The sequence below is a fragment of the Penicillium roqueforti genome, assembly GCF_015533775.1.
Source record: "Penicillium roqueforti strain LCP96 04111 chromosome Unknown scaffold_18, whole genome shotgun sequence".
In the NCBI taxonomy this organism is placed as follows: Eukaryota; Fungi; Ascomycota; class Eurotiomycetes; order Eurotiales; family Aspergillaceae; genus Penicillium; species Penicillium roqueforti.
The window spans coordinates 348,574-366,177 of NW_024067582.1; the positions used below are offsets into that span (position 1 = coordinate 348,574).

The 17,604-nt window shown below is 50.2% G+C and overlaps 7 protein-coding genes across 7 annotated transcripts; 5 read left to right on the forward strand and 2 right to left on the reverse strand.

Annotated features, from left to right (window-relative positions):
* Nucleotides 1-414: 414 nt before the first annotated feature.
* gem1 (ERMES complex Ca(2+)-binding regulatory GTPase GEM1) lies at nt 415-2,366 on the reverse strand (the record flags this gene model as incomplete). The annotated part of the gene is made up of 2 exons (XM_039074684.1): nt 415-2,303; nt 2,357-2,366. 2 exons carry the CDS (start codon nt 2,364-2,366, stop codon nt 415-417), a joined length of 1,899 nt encoding a protein of 632 aa, XP_038927369.1.
* A 588-nt stretch (nt 2,367-2,954) lies between these two features.
* LCP9604111_6731 (SYLF and SH3 domain-containing protein) lies at nt 2,955-4,375 on the forward strand (the record flags this gene model as incomplete). The annotated part of the gene is made up of 4 exons (XM_039074685.1): nt 2,955-2,997; nt 3,080-3,183; nt 3,244-4,304; nt 4,357-4,375. The coding sequence occupies 4 exons, from the start codon at nt 2,955-2,957 to the stop codon at nt 4,373-4,375; spliced, it is 1,227 nt and encodes a 408-aa protein (XP_038927370.1).
* Nucleotides 4,376-5,793: 1,418 nt separating this feature from the next.
* On the forward strand, nt 5,794-8,706 carry LCP9604111_6732 (putative telomere silencing protein Zds1; the record flags this gene model as incomplete). Its single annotated transcript, XM_039074686.1, has 3 exons — nt 5,794-5,799; nt 6,000-8,432; nt 8,491-8,706. The coding sequence occupies 3 exons, from the start codon at nt 5,794-5,796 to the stop codon at nt 8,704-8,706; spliced, it is 2,655 nt and encodes an 884-aa protein (XP_038927371.1).
* A 1,301-nt stretch (nt 8,707-10,007) lies between these two features.
* Nucleotides 10,008-11,749, forward strand: LCP9604111_6733 (uncharacterized protein; the record flags this gene model as incomplete). Its single annotated transcript, XM_039074687.1, has 2 exons — nt 10,008-10,037; nt 10,133-11,749. 2 exons carry the CDS (start codon nt 10,008-10,010, stop codon nt 11,747-11,749), a joined length of 1,647 nt encoding a protein of 548 aa, XP_038927372.1.
* Nucleotides 11,750-12,139: 390 nt separating this feature from the next.
* Nucleotides 12,140-12,863, forward strand: LCP9604111_6734 (peptide-methionine (R)-S-oxide reductase; the record flags this gene model as incomplete). Its single annotated transcript, XM_039074688.1, has 2 exons — nt 12,140-12,413; nt 12,484-12,863. The coding sequence occupies 2 exons, from the start codon at nt 12,140-12,142 to the stop codon at nt 12,861-12,863; spliced, it is 654 nt and encodes a 217-aa protein (XP_038927373.1).
* A 363-nt stretch (nt 12,864-13,226) lies between these two features.
* LCP9604111_6735 (uncharacterized protein) lies at nt 13,227-15,184 on the forward strand (the record flags this gene model as incomplete). Its single annotated transcript, XM_039074689.1, has 5 exons — nt 13,227-13,338; nt 13,438-13,606; nt 13,660-13,704; nt 13,766-13,868; nt 13,922-15,184. 5 exons carry the CDS (start codon nt 13,227-13,229, stop codon nt 15,182-15,184), a joined length of 1,692 nt encoding a protein of 563 aa, XP_038927374.1.
* A 702-nt stretch (nt 15,185-15,886) lies between these two features.
* LCP9604111_6736 (putative integral membrane protein) lies at nt 15,887-17,210 on the reverse strand (the record flags this gene model as incomplete). Its single annotated transcript, XM_039074690.1, has 4 exons — nt 15,887-16,317; nt 16,386-16,453; nt 16,512-16,885; nt 16,950-17,210. 4 exons carry the CDS (start codon nt 17,208-17,210, stop codon nt 15,887-15,889), a joined length of 1,134 nt encoding a protein of 377 aa, XP_038927375.1.
* Nucleotides 17,211-17,604: the final 394 nt, after the last annotated feature.

A 17,604-nucleotide genomic window follows, 5' to 3' on the forward strand; every position in this document is an offset into this window, starting at 1 on the left:
AACCCCCCCCCCCCACCCCCCCCCCCCCCCCCCCCCCCCCCCCCCCCCCCCGCCCCCCCCCCCCCGCGATATGGGTGCGCAATAGGTCCGACAATCACAAATGTATATATGCACTCGATCAGATGTGTATACTGAGATTAGGCTCGATGTTCGGAGGTTTGGAGATTTCAAAAATACAAGTTGAGGCGCGAGAGGGGAGGATCAGCAAGGGAAATGATGTCTGGGGTAAACGTTCGAGCGGAGAAGAGACCGCGTGCCTGGCGGGGACCGGCTTAACTCCGGCTGAGCCGGCCATGTGCCTGACTAAGTATTATAGTCAATTGAGGTACATAACTAGTTAACTAACTAACTCTTGAGATCCTTATACATTTATTTGCACATTGAACTATGGGGTATAGAATATGAACGAAGACCCTAATTTCCGCTACCAACTCGGCGCCAGATCATCACCGCGGCGGCACCGGCACAAACCACCGCCCCGAGGGCGATTCCCCAAGACATCCATTTGCCCTCCACATCCTCTTCACTACGCGGGAAAGCGGTGCTAGGCTCCATGGCAGCCTCGGCAATATGGACAAACACCTCCTGGATAGAATTCCACGTAACACTCACATGGAGCGGTGGACTAGGCATGTTTAGCATAGCTGTGTATTCATGAGGTTGGTGCTCGGCTCGCTGGGTGGTCCGATCCAGATCGGCCTTGAGCGCAATGAACACACTCGGGAGCTCTTCCAGATGGGGATATTTCGCCAACAATGCAGGAATGTACGAAAATGAGTCCGGGTCCGAGGAATCATACGTGTACGCAATCACGTCACACTGGTCCAGCAGTTTGGTCTGGTTCTCCAGCAAAGCAGGCTCGAGCTCACCTAGTTCATCCAAAATCAGGTAGCACTGTTTCCCGCCCGGAAGCTCCACTGTATTCACTGCGGTACGTGGCTGGATGGTAGGGTGGTAGGTCGTGCTGAATCCACGGGAAAGAAGTGCATCGAGCAAGGCCGATTTTCCGGATCCAGGGGCTCCCAGAACGTGGCATTGGACAACGTTTCGTCCAACACGGCCGGGGCGGCGACGTTTTCTTCGTGGCCGTGTGACCTTCAACGCTGCAGTGATAGACTGATCACTTTGGTCGGAGGGCTCAAAGCCCAGGTATGCCAAGTATTCGAGGGTAGTTTTAGGAGACAGGAAAGTAGTCATGCTCCACTGAGCAAGCCAGCCTTGCAGTGTTACATGTCCTGCTTCATTGCGGACTGTAGAGGATGGGAACGAACCGTCGGCCCATGATGCGGGCAAGCCCGGGGTGGGGGCAAACAAGGATGCAAGTTCAGCCTCATTCAAGCCCCCGTCATTGTCCTTATCGGATAAAAGAAAGAGGTTCACAAAGAATCGATATCCTTCGGGCGAGAGTTCGGCAGAGGCGAACGGCGGTACTTCGAACTTTGGATGCAAGAATTTCTCCTGCAAGGAGAGATTGTCCGTGTACTGGAACGCTCGCAAGATGATCCAAACTGTTTCATGTCGCCCTTTCTCCGAGTACAATTTGTTCAGATGAATAAACCCTTGGCAGTCAATGCCGGACTCCGTAACTGAGTCAGGATAGGCTTTCTGAATGGTGTCCTTGATATGATTGAGATCCGCTTCGTTCAATGGTTTGTTAAAGCAGCGGGTTTGAAAATCCTGGAGCTCCTTGTCTGATAGATATCCATCGCGATCTTTGTCGGAGAGATAGAATATCCTTTGTAGAGCTGCTACTGCAGCGGGCTTCAGAGCCGCCTCCTTCGAATCGAACAGCGGCGCGATCGGGTGCGTGACAGCCTTTTGGCAAACGAAGAACGCTTCGTTGACATTACGATGCTCCCGGGCACTCGTACGTATACATGAGTCGATTTCCTTAAACTCTGCCATCAAAGGAAGCATCTCCTCCTCAACCACTCGCGTTTCACTATGACCAGTCGCCAGGTCGGCCTTGTTGGCACACAGGACAACCGGGACATTGACACCCAACGACCGGAAATAGGGCAACCAGAACAGAGCGACTCGCTCATAGCTATAGTGGTCGGAATATACCAGAAGAATCACGTTACATTTCCGTATTTCTCGCGCGAGATTGTTCCGTTCCTGGGGAAGGGCCGAGGTGTCGACGACGGTCGTGGTCGTAACATTTTCGGGGGTCCCGAGGGTAGGAGGGATGGTGATTTGGGGGAGGACCGGTTGAATTTTGTTTGTAACAAACACGCCTTTGACGAGCGAAGTGATAAGGCTGGACTTGCCAGTGCCCTCATCGCCGCAAACGCAAATGCGAACTGGGTGAGTTGGCCTGTCAGCAGTGTTTCTAGGTGTGAGATATCCAACATACCTGATGCCATTTTCGCGTCTAGCGAGTCACGTATTTATCATAATCCAACCATGACCTTATGCTTAATTGAAGAAGTGTATGGAGATGGATAAGTTCCAAGGTCGGCCTCGGGACAATCGCGATACGATAATGGCCTTGGCGCCTGGGCATCCGCAAGTATGCTTACGATTTATACAAGAGTTATACAGCGGCTATAGTTACATGTTTCTCTACCCATCGGGAGACTGTCGCTTTGGCTAAAATATCTCTGGGTCGTTCTTCTTTTCTTCCTGATACATTGTGAATAAAACCCCAATTTGCCACAAACGACGCTCGTTTCAGCCCATAATTGCCCGTGGGATATCATGTGGTGTTTGCTCTCCAATTCACAAAGCATCTCCAACATTGTATAATACCTAGTGCATACAACATATGTATTTGATCCAGTCTCGGCGTTCTGGTACGTTGGCTTCCCACGAACCAGCGTCCTGCGTTAGCCGTCATCAGCTGGGCAGGCCCACACTGACTAACCGTTGCCCTCGAGACATCAATAGCATTCCCCCCCATTCCTCCCTCCCCAGTCGTATTTTCGATTCTACCTCGATAGTCACCAGCCAAAATGGGTTTCGGCATCCATAATCCGCTGCCGGCGTCTATGACCAGTAGGTTTCATCGATACTCAAAGCCCACTTCCCCGCAGTCGTGCGCGGCATATCCGGCTGACAGTGGATTCTCTCTCACCAGGCGAGTGCAAAAAGGCTGCAAAGATCTTGACATCGTTCGTTGATCCTAGGCAAGCATTCGGTCCCGACAAAGTCATTCCACCGGAGATTTTGGCCAATGCAAAGGTAAGACATTCATAATGCCCCGGTTGGGAACATCCGTGACTAACAAATCTTTCCCCGTAGGGTCTCGCTATTCTCACGGTTTTGAAGGCCGGTTTCCTAGGCTCTGGTCGATTCGGCTCCGGTATCGTTGTCGCTCGTCTTGGCGATGGCTCCTGGTCGGCTCCATCGGCTATTGCGACTGCAGGTGCCGGAATTGGAGGACAGATCGGGTTTGAGTTGACCGACTTTGTTTTCATTCTCAACGATGCCGCTGCTGTTCGCACATTCTCGCAAGTGGGAACGCTGACGCTGGGTGGCAATGTATCACTCGCTGCTGGACCGATTGGCCGAAATGCCGAGGCGGCTGGCGCAGCCAGTACGAAGGGTGTTGCGGCCGTCTTCTCCTACTCAAAAACCAAAGGTCTTTTCGCTGGTGTCAGTCTGGAAGGTAGTATGCTGGTGGAACGCAAGGATGCGAACGAGAAATTGTACCGCAGTCGTGTCTCCGCTAGCCAACTTCTCACAGGCAGCATTCGTCCCCCACCGGCCGCCGATGCTCTGATGCGCGTGCTGAACTCCCGTGCATTCCAAGGAAATGCGCGGGCCTACGGTGATTCCATGTACAATGACATTCCTGTCTATGACGACAGCCATGACGACGTGGTCTGGGAGGGACGCAGGGGCGATGCCTACGGTCAAGGTACCCAGCGTGGTCGGTCCAACACCAGTGAAAATGATTACAGCTACAGTGATAGGCCGCGTCGCGCGAATACCTGGGCTGATGATGTCTATGATCGGCCTGCCTCGGGGCTTTCTCGTTCCGTGACAGCTCGGGCCGCTGCTGACAATTCATTTGATGGCTATGGGCGCAACCGGAGCAACACCGCGCCATCTGAAGAGGAATATACCTATTCGGATCGCAGACCTTCCCGTCCAACTGCTCCTAAACCGATCTTCCAGCAAAGGACTGGTGCAGCCCAATTGCGGTCAGACCAAGCCGTTGCCCTTTTCACATTCGATGCGGATCAGGAGGGTGACCTTGGATTCAAGAAGGGTGAAATTATTACCATAATCAAGCGGACGGAGAAGGCGGAAGACTGGTGGACTGGTCGCATTGGTGATCGCGTGGGCATCTTCCCAAGGTAAGAACTTTTTCCTTTCACTTTCTAGAATTAATGGCTAATTCATTCGCAGCAATTATGTTGAGGCTTAAATTGATGCGGTCCATGTAGCACACACTGTGATGAACTCTTGATGCACATTTTCCCGGGACTTGATGAACATACGTCCCACCAACTCTTGCCCTACATATATCCTGGCGTATACGGATTCGTCAACCTCTTGTCTTCTCCTTTCTTTCTCTCATTCTAAGTTAAAGTTGTTGGTGCCGTTTACATTCTTCAGCGCGGAGTTTCCCGTTCTCATACTTTTTTTTTTCTCTTTCGGTTTGGGACTTGGGGATACGGTCATCGTGGATCTTTTCGGTTTTATGCAGAGCATTTCCCATCTGATTGTGATTTCCCCAAGAGTTTCTGCAGAGTTTCTTCAGAGTTTATTCCATCTATGTCTCATTGGTCTCTTCCTAGTCTCTTATGTTGAAAATACCGTTCAGCTCTGTTTGAATGGACCTGACATTTTGCGTTTGATAGGTTGATTCCAATACCATAATCATATGTACTCAAGTTTCTTACTGGTCGGGATTGCTTTGTGTTCTGGCCTGGCTTGTGCGAACATTTGCATGGCATATCCAGCTACTGTCCTCGGTCTACGGGGAATTGAATCAAGTCACACGGCATCCTATCGAATCTCAGAGATGACCCCGTCTAGTTTATATTACAGATAAAGAGATACCAAACGGCTTTGCAGTGGCCGATGTGCTTTTCTCAAATGCTTTCAACCTTTCCCGTGTCAATCTAGGCTTTTCAATCTCAGTCAAAGATGAATATAATCGGCACGAGAGAGGTGAGATTTTCAGCCCTCGAGGTACATGCTGTGTCACGGATCGAAGAAGTATATTGCAAATCAGCTCTGAAAGGTAGTACCTACTTTCTTTGGGATCCGATGTTAGAATCTGAACCAAAGAATGTATCACTGAATCAAATAGTATGGAGTCGAGAGAGAAAGGGAAGAAAGCAAGAAAAGGGAACGTGTACGATGTAGATCAACCGATCGTCCATCTACCCCCGTTTTAATGTAGGTGGAGCCAACAGTGCTCAATGAATCGATACCTACTCCGTAAAAGACCCCTAAACGATCTAAATTCAGAAGAGTAGGAAAATAGCTGTAACTTTTGATATAATAGAATTTGCATTTGGAAAGAGTTCAAGATAGTCAGGTGCCGCGGAGGTTACTCTCTCATCTGCTCTCCGCCCGCTCAACTCCCATCCTCCATTCTTCTCTTCTTTCCTTTCTTCTCCCAGATCTTCTCCACTCATGACGCTCATTCGGACTCGATAATATCCGCATGTCGAGGACGCTGCTACCGGTTCTTTGTCTCCATTCCTCTTTCCCCGCTTCGATGACCCGTTCCTCCTCGCTATCCAACGTGGTTGACACTGCCCCCTCCTCTTAAGCTTCCGCCCTTCGGGCTCCGTCTTTGGCGTCTTTTGGTTCCTGTACCACTGGCTTTCCATGCAGGTGCGTCGCTTTCTCGGTCCTTGGTATTTAGTTCATGTGGGCGTGACTTTTTTGTTGATACCCCCCTCAACCTCGAACCCCTCAAGCACAACTACAATCACATTCTTGTGGAATTGGACCCCTTCCCATGGACTCTGAGAATTGGATCTTGACTCTAAACTGGCGCATTCTTGATTCTAATGATATTTGCACCTGTTTAGGCTTCCACAAGTCCCCACGAGGCTGGCGGGCATGCGACGCGGAGAGGCCATGCCACCCATCTATCGATTAGCGATCCAAGCCATCATGTGACGGAAGCTATCGGACATATGTACGACGACGACTACGATCGTAATGATCCGAGGCGCCTGAGTTATATAACAACCCCCCTCGGCGAGTCAATAACAACCATCCCGCGCGCCGCCGCAGGGTCTGAGTCTCCTCTTTCCCCGTCCTCGCCACTGCATCAATCCACGTCAGATGGGCAACCGACACAGACAAATGGAAACCAACGGCCACCGCTTGTCACAAATCGATCTTATGACCGAGAAAGTGATCCGGGGAATGCCGATGGTACTCGTTTGCCCTCGGACACTGCAACGTCCTCTTTTCCTCTCAACGATATCGACTACGAATCCAACCCTGCGGCCGTCGCTCAGGAACTCAACAATCTCGCCGCGATTCGGCGCATGTCAATGGATGTGGCTGCCGCCGGTGACCCTGACCTCCCAGGCTTCGCACCACCGCCCTCGCCCTCCGCCGACGAAGATGACGCCTCTCGGTTATTTTGGGTTCCTGCGCGACTGCATCCAGAACTGGCGCCGAAAGAATTCAAGTCGTTTCTCGACAGCAAGGCCGACCTCATAAAGCGCAGATCCGGCGATTCTTCGACCTTAGGGGCCGAACGTCAAGGGTCGGGAGGTGGTCTTAATCGCAAACGCTCTATGTTATCGAGACAAATCGACAATTCGGCGGGTTATACAGATGGTGCAGATCGGTTGGAACATCAACGCTCCCAATCAAATAAGCAAGGTGGGATGTTGAGTCCCAACTTGCAGCAGTTGGAAAGCTTGGTGGATGATTCGCAAGTGGTGGCCAAAGAATCACTCTTGCGCGGCATGCGGAATATTGCCATTGCAGGAAACGAGGACAGGCCGATCCTGCCTCCCGCACCTCCGGGAAACAGCCTACGCCGGTCGACTCGGACACAATATAAGAAAGGCAGTTTGAAAAAGGGCGAAAAGTTGCCCTATTCTAAACGAGTCGGACGGGGGGTATCTGAATCTGCGGGGAGTGATACCAGATCTGCAGGTGTTCGCTCACCTCAAGATCCCGCAAGTCTGGAGCTCACCGGTGTCTCCACTGGTTCTAATCCCAAAACGACGCGAGCGGCTCGAGCTACCTCTGCCTCATCGCATGGCTCAGCTTATGCACCAAGCTCAACCACGAGTTCTCAATTCGATTCGATTGTCGATCAGCCTGAGGCCGAGCAGGAAGCCTTGTCGACCTCTGGTGGGCATCCGGATGCTGATCTGGATCGATCCGATTCGGGAGATCCGACCAATACACGGAAATGGCATTCTCGTATCAGCTCGAATGGCCGATCTACCTTGAACATAGCTCCAGGCGAGCAGAAGATCCCTGCAATAATTGAAACACCTCCCGCCACTGAACCCGACCGCATACCAAGTCCGCCTTCACAAAGTAGGCAGTCATCGGATCATGCCACGGCATCTACAACCCCATCGCCATCGAAATCCACATCTTCGCAGGACCCGATACCGAAACGTCCCAAGAACCCTCGCCTACCACCCCACGAACCCGCATCTTCACTCAATGACATCGCCAATAACCCTCAGATGATACCTGGCAACAGTACCCGCACTGACAGTCTTTCATTCATACCCACCATCTCAGAAGAACGCAAACCCGATGAACGCAAGCCTGAAGAACGCAAACCTGAAGAACGCAAATCCGAGAGCAAGAAATCAAAAGACAAGAAGGAATCTGATGGTAGCCGCAAGTCTAGCTGGCACTGGTTGTTGGGCAGCGAAGAAAAAGACAAGAAAAAAGACAAGGACGCCGACTCGAAAAAGACTAAATCAAAGACTGTCGACAAAACGCATGATAACACACGTCTAGATGTTTTACAATCATCTATCGAGAGCACTCCGCGGGGACGGGAAAGTGTTGTCTTGGACCGCCTTGATCCGAAGGTTGATGAAGATCGACGCAAAGACAACGTGAGGAGGGTATCGGGAGAATCAAAGAAAGAAAAGGATGGTATTTTCTCTTCTATTTTCGGCGGTGGGCGAAAGAAACACAGTAATGAAGGCCACCACCGAAAACATTCGTCACGAAACATTTCTCCTGATCCTCCGATGCGAGTACTTCGCGCCGACGTCGATTATCCGTGGTCTCGCTTCTCAATTTTGGAGGAGCGAGCTATTTACCGGATGGCGCATATCAAGCTTGCGAATCCCCGGCGAGCTCTGTACTCTCAAGTGTTGCTGAGCAACTTCATGTACTCATACCTGGCCAAGGTACAGCAGATGCACCCGCAGATGCCAGTTGTTTCATCTGGATCATCCCAGAGATCATCAAAATCAAGGGATCAGCCAGATGAGTATGCGCAATATCAGCGATACCAAGAGGTAGGCGAAGATGCCCCTTGTCCTAGGGGAAAGCAAGATTGCTAACAGCCTCGCACAGTCTCAGGACCAACAACACTACGGAGAAAGTGCCTATGACGACTCTTCCATGTACGACTATGATGACGATTCGCATGATCGCTACGGTAGCCATTCGAGGAGCGACAAGCAGGGCTATGAAAATGGCCAAGCTTATGGCCCAGGTCACCAATACGGAAACACGTCCTTTGGCGACGACGTCCAACTCGATGACGACGATGACGATGATATGTGGTGATCTGGGGCTGGCATCCTCACTCGTTTTCTTTCTATTTCACTTCTGCTTTCTCGTTTCTAGCAGCTCACGGAAATACCCATGCTTTTTGTCGGTTCAGGATGTTCCTAGGAGATGTACACTCAAGCCGCGTTCTCCCATTTTCATGCATTACCCATATCCTTCCAAATGTTCTTCATAATTCCCCGTGTACCAATTCTCAAGGGGGCTCGTATCGTTATGCACTCATCGGCATCTAGCAACAGGGAAGGTGAAATGCGGCTTTGGCGGAGGGTTTCCTCTTTGTTTGATTCCTGCGTCTTTTTTTTTGGCTCGGTGGTCATCTGGCACTAAGGAGTGCAGTATGTATATCTGGCCCAATGTGTGGGCCTGGTGTTCGGGCACAAGCCCTGATTTATCTCTTCGCATAGCGTCTGGGGTTTTCCTTTTTCTCTCCCTCTTTGGTACACTACACGATTATACCTTGTCTGTATTTCATTAATTTTTTTTTTCTTTTCCAACGCTTAACATCCCCACATGAATGAATCACAGCCTGTTCCAAACATAATCTTAGTTCGTCCTTGTGCCTACGTAGATATACTATCAATATTACTCTGACTTGGATTCATATTCCTTAAAGCTTAGGATATTGGGAAGGAACGTCATATTGAAGGTTGAAAACCCCAATTCCTACATACAGAATAGAACGACTCTCTTCACACATATCCAGGGATCGACCGGTGAGTGATATCAAATCATTCTAGACGAAAAAGAATACATATCGCCAGCATTTTGGTAATTATAGGGATGGATGAACAGCAGACTCTATGACAATGGAGTGTGTACTTTACATGGTTAAGAAACATTCGTAGAGCTTACAGAGGTAGATATTACAATATATGCACAAGTATAGATTTCGGCGGATAGGATGGAACAAGTACATGTTGTTAGGTAGCAGTTTCTAGATTGTATGAAAAGCAACCCTCCGCTCAGTTCTGTTTTGAGGCTTAGCCACGCCATTCAAAACTCTCGCCCGAGCACGTGATCTATATACACGTGCCATTTCTTACCCCACCCACGTGATACTAGAACGTGACTTGTCGTATGGCTCTGTGATTCGTTCCCCCATCTTCATTACTTCCGGGCCGCATCGATCTCTATCTCTAGGTATCTTATCGCAAAGCTATTAAGATCACGGAAAAAAAGCCACTTTTCACCTTCATCACTCCCCTAACGCCTTTTACAATTATCCAACCTCGCAGTCCTTCATAGGGAATGACAATATTACATCCAATACCACTGCAACTAAGTCCATGATCACAGCCATGGGGGACTGTGGCGATGAGCTCTTCAAGGTACGTCGCGTCCCACCGATTCACGCACAGTGTAGGCATAGCGTGATGTACTAGTCACTTGTCACGCTCTGCTCTAATGCCCATTTCTTTATTAGGAGCTTGAAAGCACCTACTGTCCACCAATTGATCCTGCATTGTTTGTTGCGATCGTATCGGACTTTGACCTGGCGATCCCCACTCAGGTCGAACAGTTGCGCGAAACCCTAAACTTGCTGAACGCATCTGCTGTTGAGCAAGCAGACTTGCCATTTGACCCCACAGGCACAACGAACCTCCGGAACTCTGACGTTTCAGGCTCTTTGGGCGGCGAATCGTCTGACGACGCACCATCGGATTTCACAAGCTGGCCATCGCTCGAAAGTCTTGACCAGGACAATGGTGACTCCAATAGTGCTAGTCGCCATGCCGAAAAGCTCAAAGGCTCTAAGCTTGCATACACCTTTCTGGGCATGTCAACTGCTGACAAGGCACAAAACTTGATTAGCATGTTCCCAAGTATTACTCGTCTGGAAGCCGAGCGCATCCTAGAAGATTGTCATGACAACCTCAGTCGTTCGATGGATGTTTTGCTCAATCTTGCTTTCATCGAAGAGACACAAATTGCCAGAGAAGTTCCTCAAGAAACCCCCAAAGAGGCTGCTCAAGGCGGTCAATTCTCCACTCCCAAGTCAATCGATGGCTTCCAGGCCAACGAGAACCAGAACGGCAGTAAGAAATCTCGAAAGAAGAAAAAGCAGCAACAACAACGTCGAATCGAACTGGCATCCCAGGCCATGAACAACACCTCTGCCAATAAATGGGAGGCAGGAAAGAAGGATATCGAGTTTCTTTCCTCGCGGGCCAGCGCTTTGCAAAGGGAGAAAATCGCATCGACTTATCATGAAAACTCCATGTCACTCGGTGCGACGATCAGAGTCTTGGCACAGATCCATGGGCCCAAGGACATCCAGGAGATTGAAGACGATCCTGTACTCATTACACAAGTGGGGGAGCTCAGTCACAAGTACCCCGGCATCAATGCCACCACTCTAACAGGCTTGGTTCGGATATCAAGCAATCAGATCTCAGCCGCAGATGAACTGGCTGAAAAGTTGGCCCGTCGCCCTGATCTCACTTGCATTTCAAATATCATCAGTTTCGTTTCGTCGCCAATCGCACTCGACGAGGAGGAAAACGTGGCGCCAGCCCAGCAGGCAGATTCTGCTTCGGATTTCATGGAGTTTGATGAAGCTGCCGCCGCTGCCAACTCTCACTTCGCAGCCCGATCAGTTGCCCTCGCCCAAGCATCCCAAGCCGCCCGCCGCGCACGCTCAAACCCGCTGTACGGCGGCGCTTCCGCCTATTACCGGGACGTTGGAAACGAGCAACGTCAGCTTGCCATGCGTCATTTGGCAACAGCTTCTGACCGGCTGGTGGCCCGCCAGTCGTCGCAATATGACCTAGATCTGCATGGTGTGACGGTCGTCAACGCGGTCAGGATTGCTCGCGAGAGAGTCCAGGCGTGGTGGGACGGACTAGGAGATCAGAAGTACGTTCGTGGCGGAGGCCAGAGCTCCCACGGCGGGTTCAACATTGTGTGCGGTGTTGGTCACCACTCCCTCGACCGCAAGTCACATATTGGACCCGCCGTGTGGAACATGCTGCTGAAGGAGGGGTGGCGTGTGGAGCTCAACCGGGGCTCCATGTTGGTGACCGGCGTGAATCGCCGTTGACTTTTCTTTGACTTGTTTTCTTCTCCATTTTCTTCAATATTGTTCATATGTCAGATTTTGTTGTTAAGATACCCCTGCACTGCCGGAGTTTTCCCAGGTGGGACCTGGGGCTGTTTAATCAAACATTTTTTTTTTTTCAGAAAGAAATCATCGGGTTTAGAACAGCGTAGCCTACGAGCTATATAAAAATCTATTCGCCCTATAAATCTTGTACAGCGATATCAGTCTAGGCCTCAAGGAGTCCCCGAACCGTCTCCCCGCATGATGACGTAAATGCACCCAGTTCACCCAACTAGTTAGGCCATATAGGATTAGCTTCACCCCACTCTCATCTCTGCATCAATTGCCGGTCACTAGAAATTCTTCTCATTTCCCCATCAACTCGTCTCTATGCGATCTCACCTATCTCGTAGTCTTATTTCGCCCCTCAAACGACAGACTATCCCCACCCGACCTGCACCACCATTTTGCTTCTCCCGATTTTTGTCCTCAACGCGCAAGCCTCCTCATTCGAAGACGAGCACCAGGATTCTTAGGGCTGCACCGACCATTCCATTCTTCGGTGCCTTCTTCAGCTCCAACCCCAGCCCCGAGAAAGCAACCGAAGCCATGTCGCCACCCGACCAGAGGAGCGAAGCCGAGTGGAGAGCTGTTTTGAACCCAGGTTTGCACACCATGGAGTTTCAACTCCTACGCAATATACGGTTGATATTTGCTTACGAGAATGGCTACAGAACAATTTCGTATTCTCCGTGAAAAGGGTACCGAGCGTGCTGGTACTGGTGAATACGATTCCCACTATCCGTCCAAAGGCGTCTACAATTGCGCTGGTTGCAATGCGCCGCTTTACACTGCCGACCACAAGTTCAAATCTGGCTGTGGTTGGCCAGCATACTTTGATTCCATCCCTGGTGCTGTGACTAGGCATGTTGATAGCACATTCGGCATGAAGCGGACAGAGATCGTGTGTAGCAACTGTGGGGGTCACCTTGGCCATGTATTCGAGGGTGAGGGGTATCCGACTCCCACGGACGAGCGTCATTGTGTGAATAGTGTTAGTCTGCGATTTACAGAAGATGCCGGTGCAGCTAAGGACCCTCAGGCGAAGGTCTAAGGGATTTTCATGACTTTTAATCATCATTCGGTTTGCGGGGACTAAGGCTGCAGAATAGCCGGCATGCATGATACGGGGGAGAGGCGTCATTTGAGTGGACCAACCATCTTTGTAGAGCTTAATTCAGTGAAAATCAAATATAATACAATATACAATGTACTTTATCTTTCCAAATATCTACTCTTATCGGCCAATGACCTCATGTTACCTTATACCAAACTGCGTGACTGGCATTTTCCCTCATCCGTATACACCCCGATAGCCTTAGGCCGCAACCGTGCCGACCGCCACCTAAGAATAATTAGGTGGCTCTCATTGTTTCCCTATCCCTTTTTCACCATCGATTCTTGAGTTGTTACTATTATGTCGTCTCGACGTCCTACCCCAGGCCAAGCCGCCCAAAACACGCAGGCAATCAAGACTTTGCTGAAACTCGAGCACAACAAGATATGTGCCGACTGTAAACGGAACAAGCGTGAGTGGTTTCCGATCCCCTCCTGAAATTGCGCCCTACGCTGGCTTCATATCCGAGGATATTTCTTGGCGCTCATATACTGAATTGTCTTCCGAATAGATCCGCGATGGGCTTCCTGGAACCTGGGTGTCTTTGTTTGCATTCGGTGCTCGGGCATTCACCGGGGTATGGGCACGCATATCAGCCGAGTCAAATCCGTGGATCTCGATTCGTGGACCGATGAACAACTTCAGAGTGTTGTGAGATGGGGCAATGGAAGAGCCAACAAGTTCGTCGCAACCAATTGACCGACCACGTTGGGCATGGGCTAATAGGATGCAGATACTGGGAAGCAAAGCTGGCACCCGGCCACGTTCCCTCCGATGCGTAAGGGCATTCTAATGGTACTCGTTGTGTGGTGGTGTTTTCTGACAATTTTTGTGAATAGGAAAATCGAAAACTTCATCCGGACAAAGTACGAAAGCAAGCGATGGGTAATGGACGGTGGGATTCCGGACCCCTCAACTCTAGATGACGGCGATGACGATGTGGTGAGTGATTGCATGATAAACCATCTTGTCAGCAGTAACCACTGACTTGCTAGCCTCTTGCGGTTGTACAGGAGAAAGCAAAAATTGAACGTTCCGCTTCGCAAAGAGCCGCCGCTGCCAGTCAGCCCCCGGTACACCGTCAACAAGCCTCGATTGATTTGTTCGGCGATGATATCTCTCCTCCGAATCGCCCTAGCACAACCGAACCTGCTCCGCGTCTGCCACCTAGACAAGCACAGCCCGCACCAGCCAAAATTCACAAACCCAATGATTCATTGCTAGGTCTTGACTTCTTCGGTAGCACCCAGCCTTCTACTGGTAGTCGCCCGTCTAGCACAACATCCACACCAGCAACACCAGCCGGAATGTCTCGGCCAGACCTTAAACAGTCAATCTTGTCATTGTACTCGAAGCCGCAGCCGGCATCAACCGTGCAGCACCAGCGGGGCAACTCCTTCGGCGACATGGCCTCCCCTCCTGCCCCCTCCGCTTCGTCTCACATGGGCGGTCTTACGGACGCCTTCAGTGGACTGAGCTTCCCGACCACTACTTCTCCTCCACTCGCCAAACCGGCTGAGAAGCCATCGGCATTCTCTAATCTCTCATCCTTCGGCGGCGCCAAGTCGACCCCTGCTGCCCCGAAGGTTACATCACCCTCGGGTTCTACGGGCGACTTCTTCGATAGCTTCACTTCCGCAACCGTGTCAGCCCCGAAGTCTCAGTCCCGAACAACTTCCATCTCCAGTGGGCAAGATTTCGGATTCGGTGGATTTACTTCTCCAACTGTTAAGCCTAACCCTCCATCATCGTCCCTGTCAAATGACTTGTTCGGATTTTCTTCGCCTACTACAAAAGCCTCAACGGTCCCACCCCCGAAGCCTACTGCAACCTCTCCTCGGCAGGAAATGAGATCTGCGTTTAATATTTCTGCTCCCCCAATGCAGCCTCCTGCCCCCTTGAAAGCGCCAGCCACCAGCGCTGCGAACGCAGCAGCAGCCAGCATGATGTCTGGAAGCTTTGATCCATGGGGCGGGAACGCGTGGAGCACACCTGATCATGCCTCATCGCATCATGCCGTACCCTCGCCTGCATCTATGATGAAGGTACCAGATACCTTGACTCCGAACGACGTGGGCCACGGCTGGGGCGCACCCAGTGCTGCTGCTTCTAAGCCTGCACCCACTGTGGCTGCGGACGAGGACTTCGGCGGCTGGGCCAGCGCTGCCCCGGTCTCCCACCCTACCTCTACAAGCACAAATAACAAGTCTAGTGGATTTGGCGGATCTGACGACCTCTTTTCCAACGTTTGGGAGTAGAGTATATCTTCTTTGCAACCAATCTAAGGTCTACCACTATATTGAATTTCTAGGATTTGCACGAGGACAGCTGCGTATTTGCAAGCATGATTGCACATACCGGTGCTAATCGTTTTCAATATCCTTTCCTAGAATTATTTCCTCTTTTTTCTCTTCTTCCCTTTTATATCTTCCTTGTTACGAGCTCTTGGTCTCTAAAATGTTGGCGGCTTTCGAATGTACAGTGGGCGGGTTCCATGCATACTGAATGATCAGCTCGTTTTGTTCGCCTCGAAATCTGTACACTTGTCTTACAATGCATCCATAATACCCTAGAGCTCATGTTTGAAGACTGTGTAGGTACCCTTGAGGTCTGGAACGACCATAGTTTAATAAAATGATTGTTTTAATTCTAGCCATGTCCTGTCTGGTAGACACATCGATAAAATTTTGCTTCGAGGTAAATTGATTAGTTAGATCTTTTTTGATCCGCGGCTTCAATGAATCACTAGCCAGTCCCTCATACATCGAGAATGTGGTGATATCTTGAATAATCGATGGTAATAGTGTTGTAATTGGGTATATCATCGCGTAAAAGCCAAAGAACCGCCACGTAAGAGCCATAGGTATATAAAACAAGAGAGAAGACCACTAGACAAGAAAGGAAAAGAAAAAGAAAAAAAAGAAAGTATAGAGAATGAACCCAACCCAAATCATTATAAATCAAAAGCTATGCTTCTTCACCAATTCCTTCGTACTGCCCATATCATCATTAATAACAATCTTCGAATGCGAGGTACTCTCCTGCGTAACATTAGTCGTGACCTTGATTCCCGCAAAAACCTCCTTCACAGGCTCTTTGGTGTAGCTATTGAAGGAACCAGACGGCGACAGAGCTTCCAGATCGTGGTCATAATCCGAGCTGTGACCACGCCCACCGACGACAGAGGCCAGGACTTGCGTGTTGCCGTTTGCTGTGAGGGGGTTTCCGTTTCGCGTATGTCGCGTGGTCCTGCTGCGGTAGCCGTTGCTTCGGGTGGAGAAGATGTGAGGCAGGAGCTTGGAGAGGAAGGCGCGCGTGCCCGGGAGAGAGGCGCAGATAATTGCGACGTTGCACTCGACCGCGGACCAGGTTGCTGCGCCGACATTGTCGTCTGGGGTAGATTGTTAGATTTGGCTCGTGGATAAGGGAAGGGTTTTGCAGGTGATTGTTAGTACTTACAGGTTGGATCGCTTGAGTTGGCGATAACGAGGAGAGATTTGAGGCGGAGTATACTTGTGATCAAAACGCTGGAAGAATGATTGTTAGTATTGTTAAATGATTCTCATCATATTGAGGCGGACTTACAATCCACCTAGCGCGAAGACAGCAATAAGAGCGAACTTCTGCTTCTTGGGCAATTGTAGCGATTTCAAGACTGGCATTGGGTATATGAGAATGAGAGTATCGGTAAGAATGTGGATGGCCGAGTTGGAGAACCACAAGGCTTTTTTATCCAAACAGAAGCCTGGGACAGTTGGATCCCAGAACTTCGCGAGAGGAACACAGTTGGCCCAGGCGCTGATGATGGTCCAGGCTCCGTAGAAGCCTAGAAAGCCGATCAGGAGCCAACACGCTCGGCGCATGTGTGGTGTGGAGAAGACTCGTTTATATTGGAGAAGGATCGACATCTTTGTGCTGATGAGGCTTGTTTGATATATGGGAACTGAAGCCCAGAAGTACTGTAAGAGGGCCATGTCAATGGAACCGCACTTTGTTGGAGGGATGTTCTGCTGCGGAACTTACGAGCATCTGAGTCTTGAAGGTTGCAGCGGGGATATCCCTATAGTGCTCACCCATGCCGTGGTAGACTTCGCCGACCATCAGGCCGAAGAAAACCCACGAGAAGGCCAGAGAGACTAGGATGACATAGTCGTCCGCTCCCATCTGCTTTACGAGAAATGCTCGTGTAAGTATACGCACGGCAGCAATTAATGTCGCTATAGTCGTAAACACAATGCTGATGGCGAGGGCCTGGTGACCACGGGGTGTCGATAGAGTAGTCATCGTGTCATAAAGGCGTATATAAATGAGTGAAGGCCCAGTTTAGTGCACGGATTGTGATGAACAGAAGGGTGTTGAATGCGCTGAAAGAGAGATCGCAAAGTTCCCCGGTTGACTTATAGTAGATATGAACGGCACTTTCTCAATGCTCGAGATCAAGTATCCCGAGATTAGGGAATGGCCCGCTTCTCAATACATATGTACAAAGGAGGGATAGGAGACCGTAAAGTATGGCGTACGCAATAAAAGGAAAATAAAGCCCGAGGTATGTAAGAGGTCCCTCTCCACCGGATTTGAAGATCACATTCAGCCACCGAGGTAGATATGGAGCAATAGTAGACAAGTATTTAATTTGATAAGATATGCATTCATATTCGTCCCATTAGCCTGGTTGTCC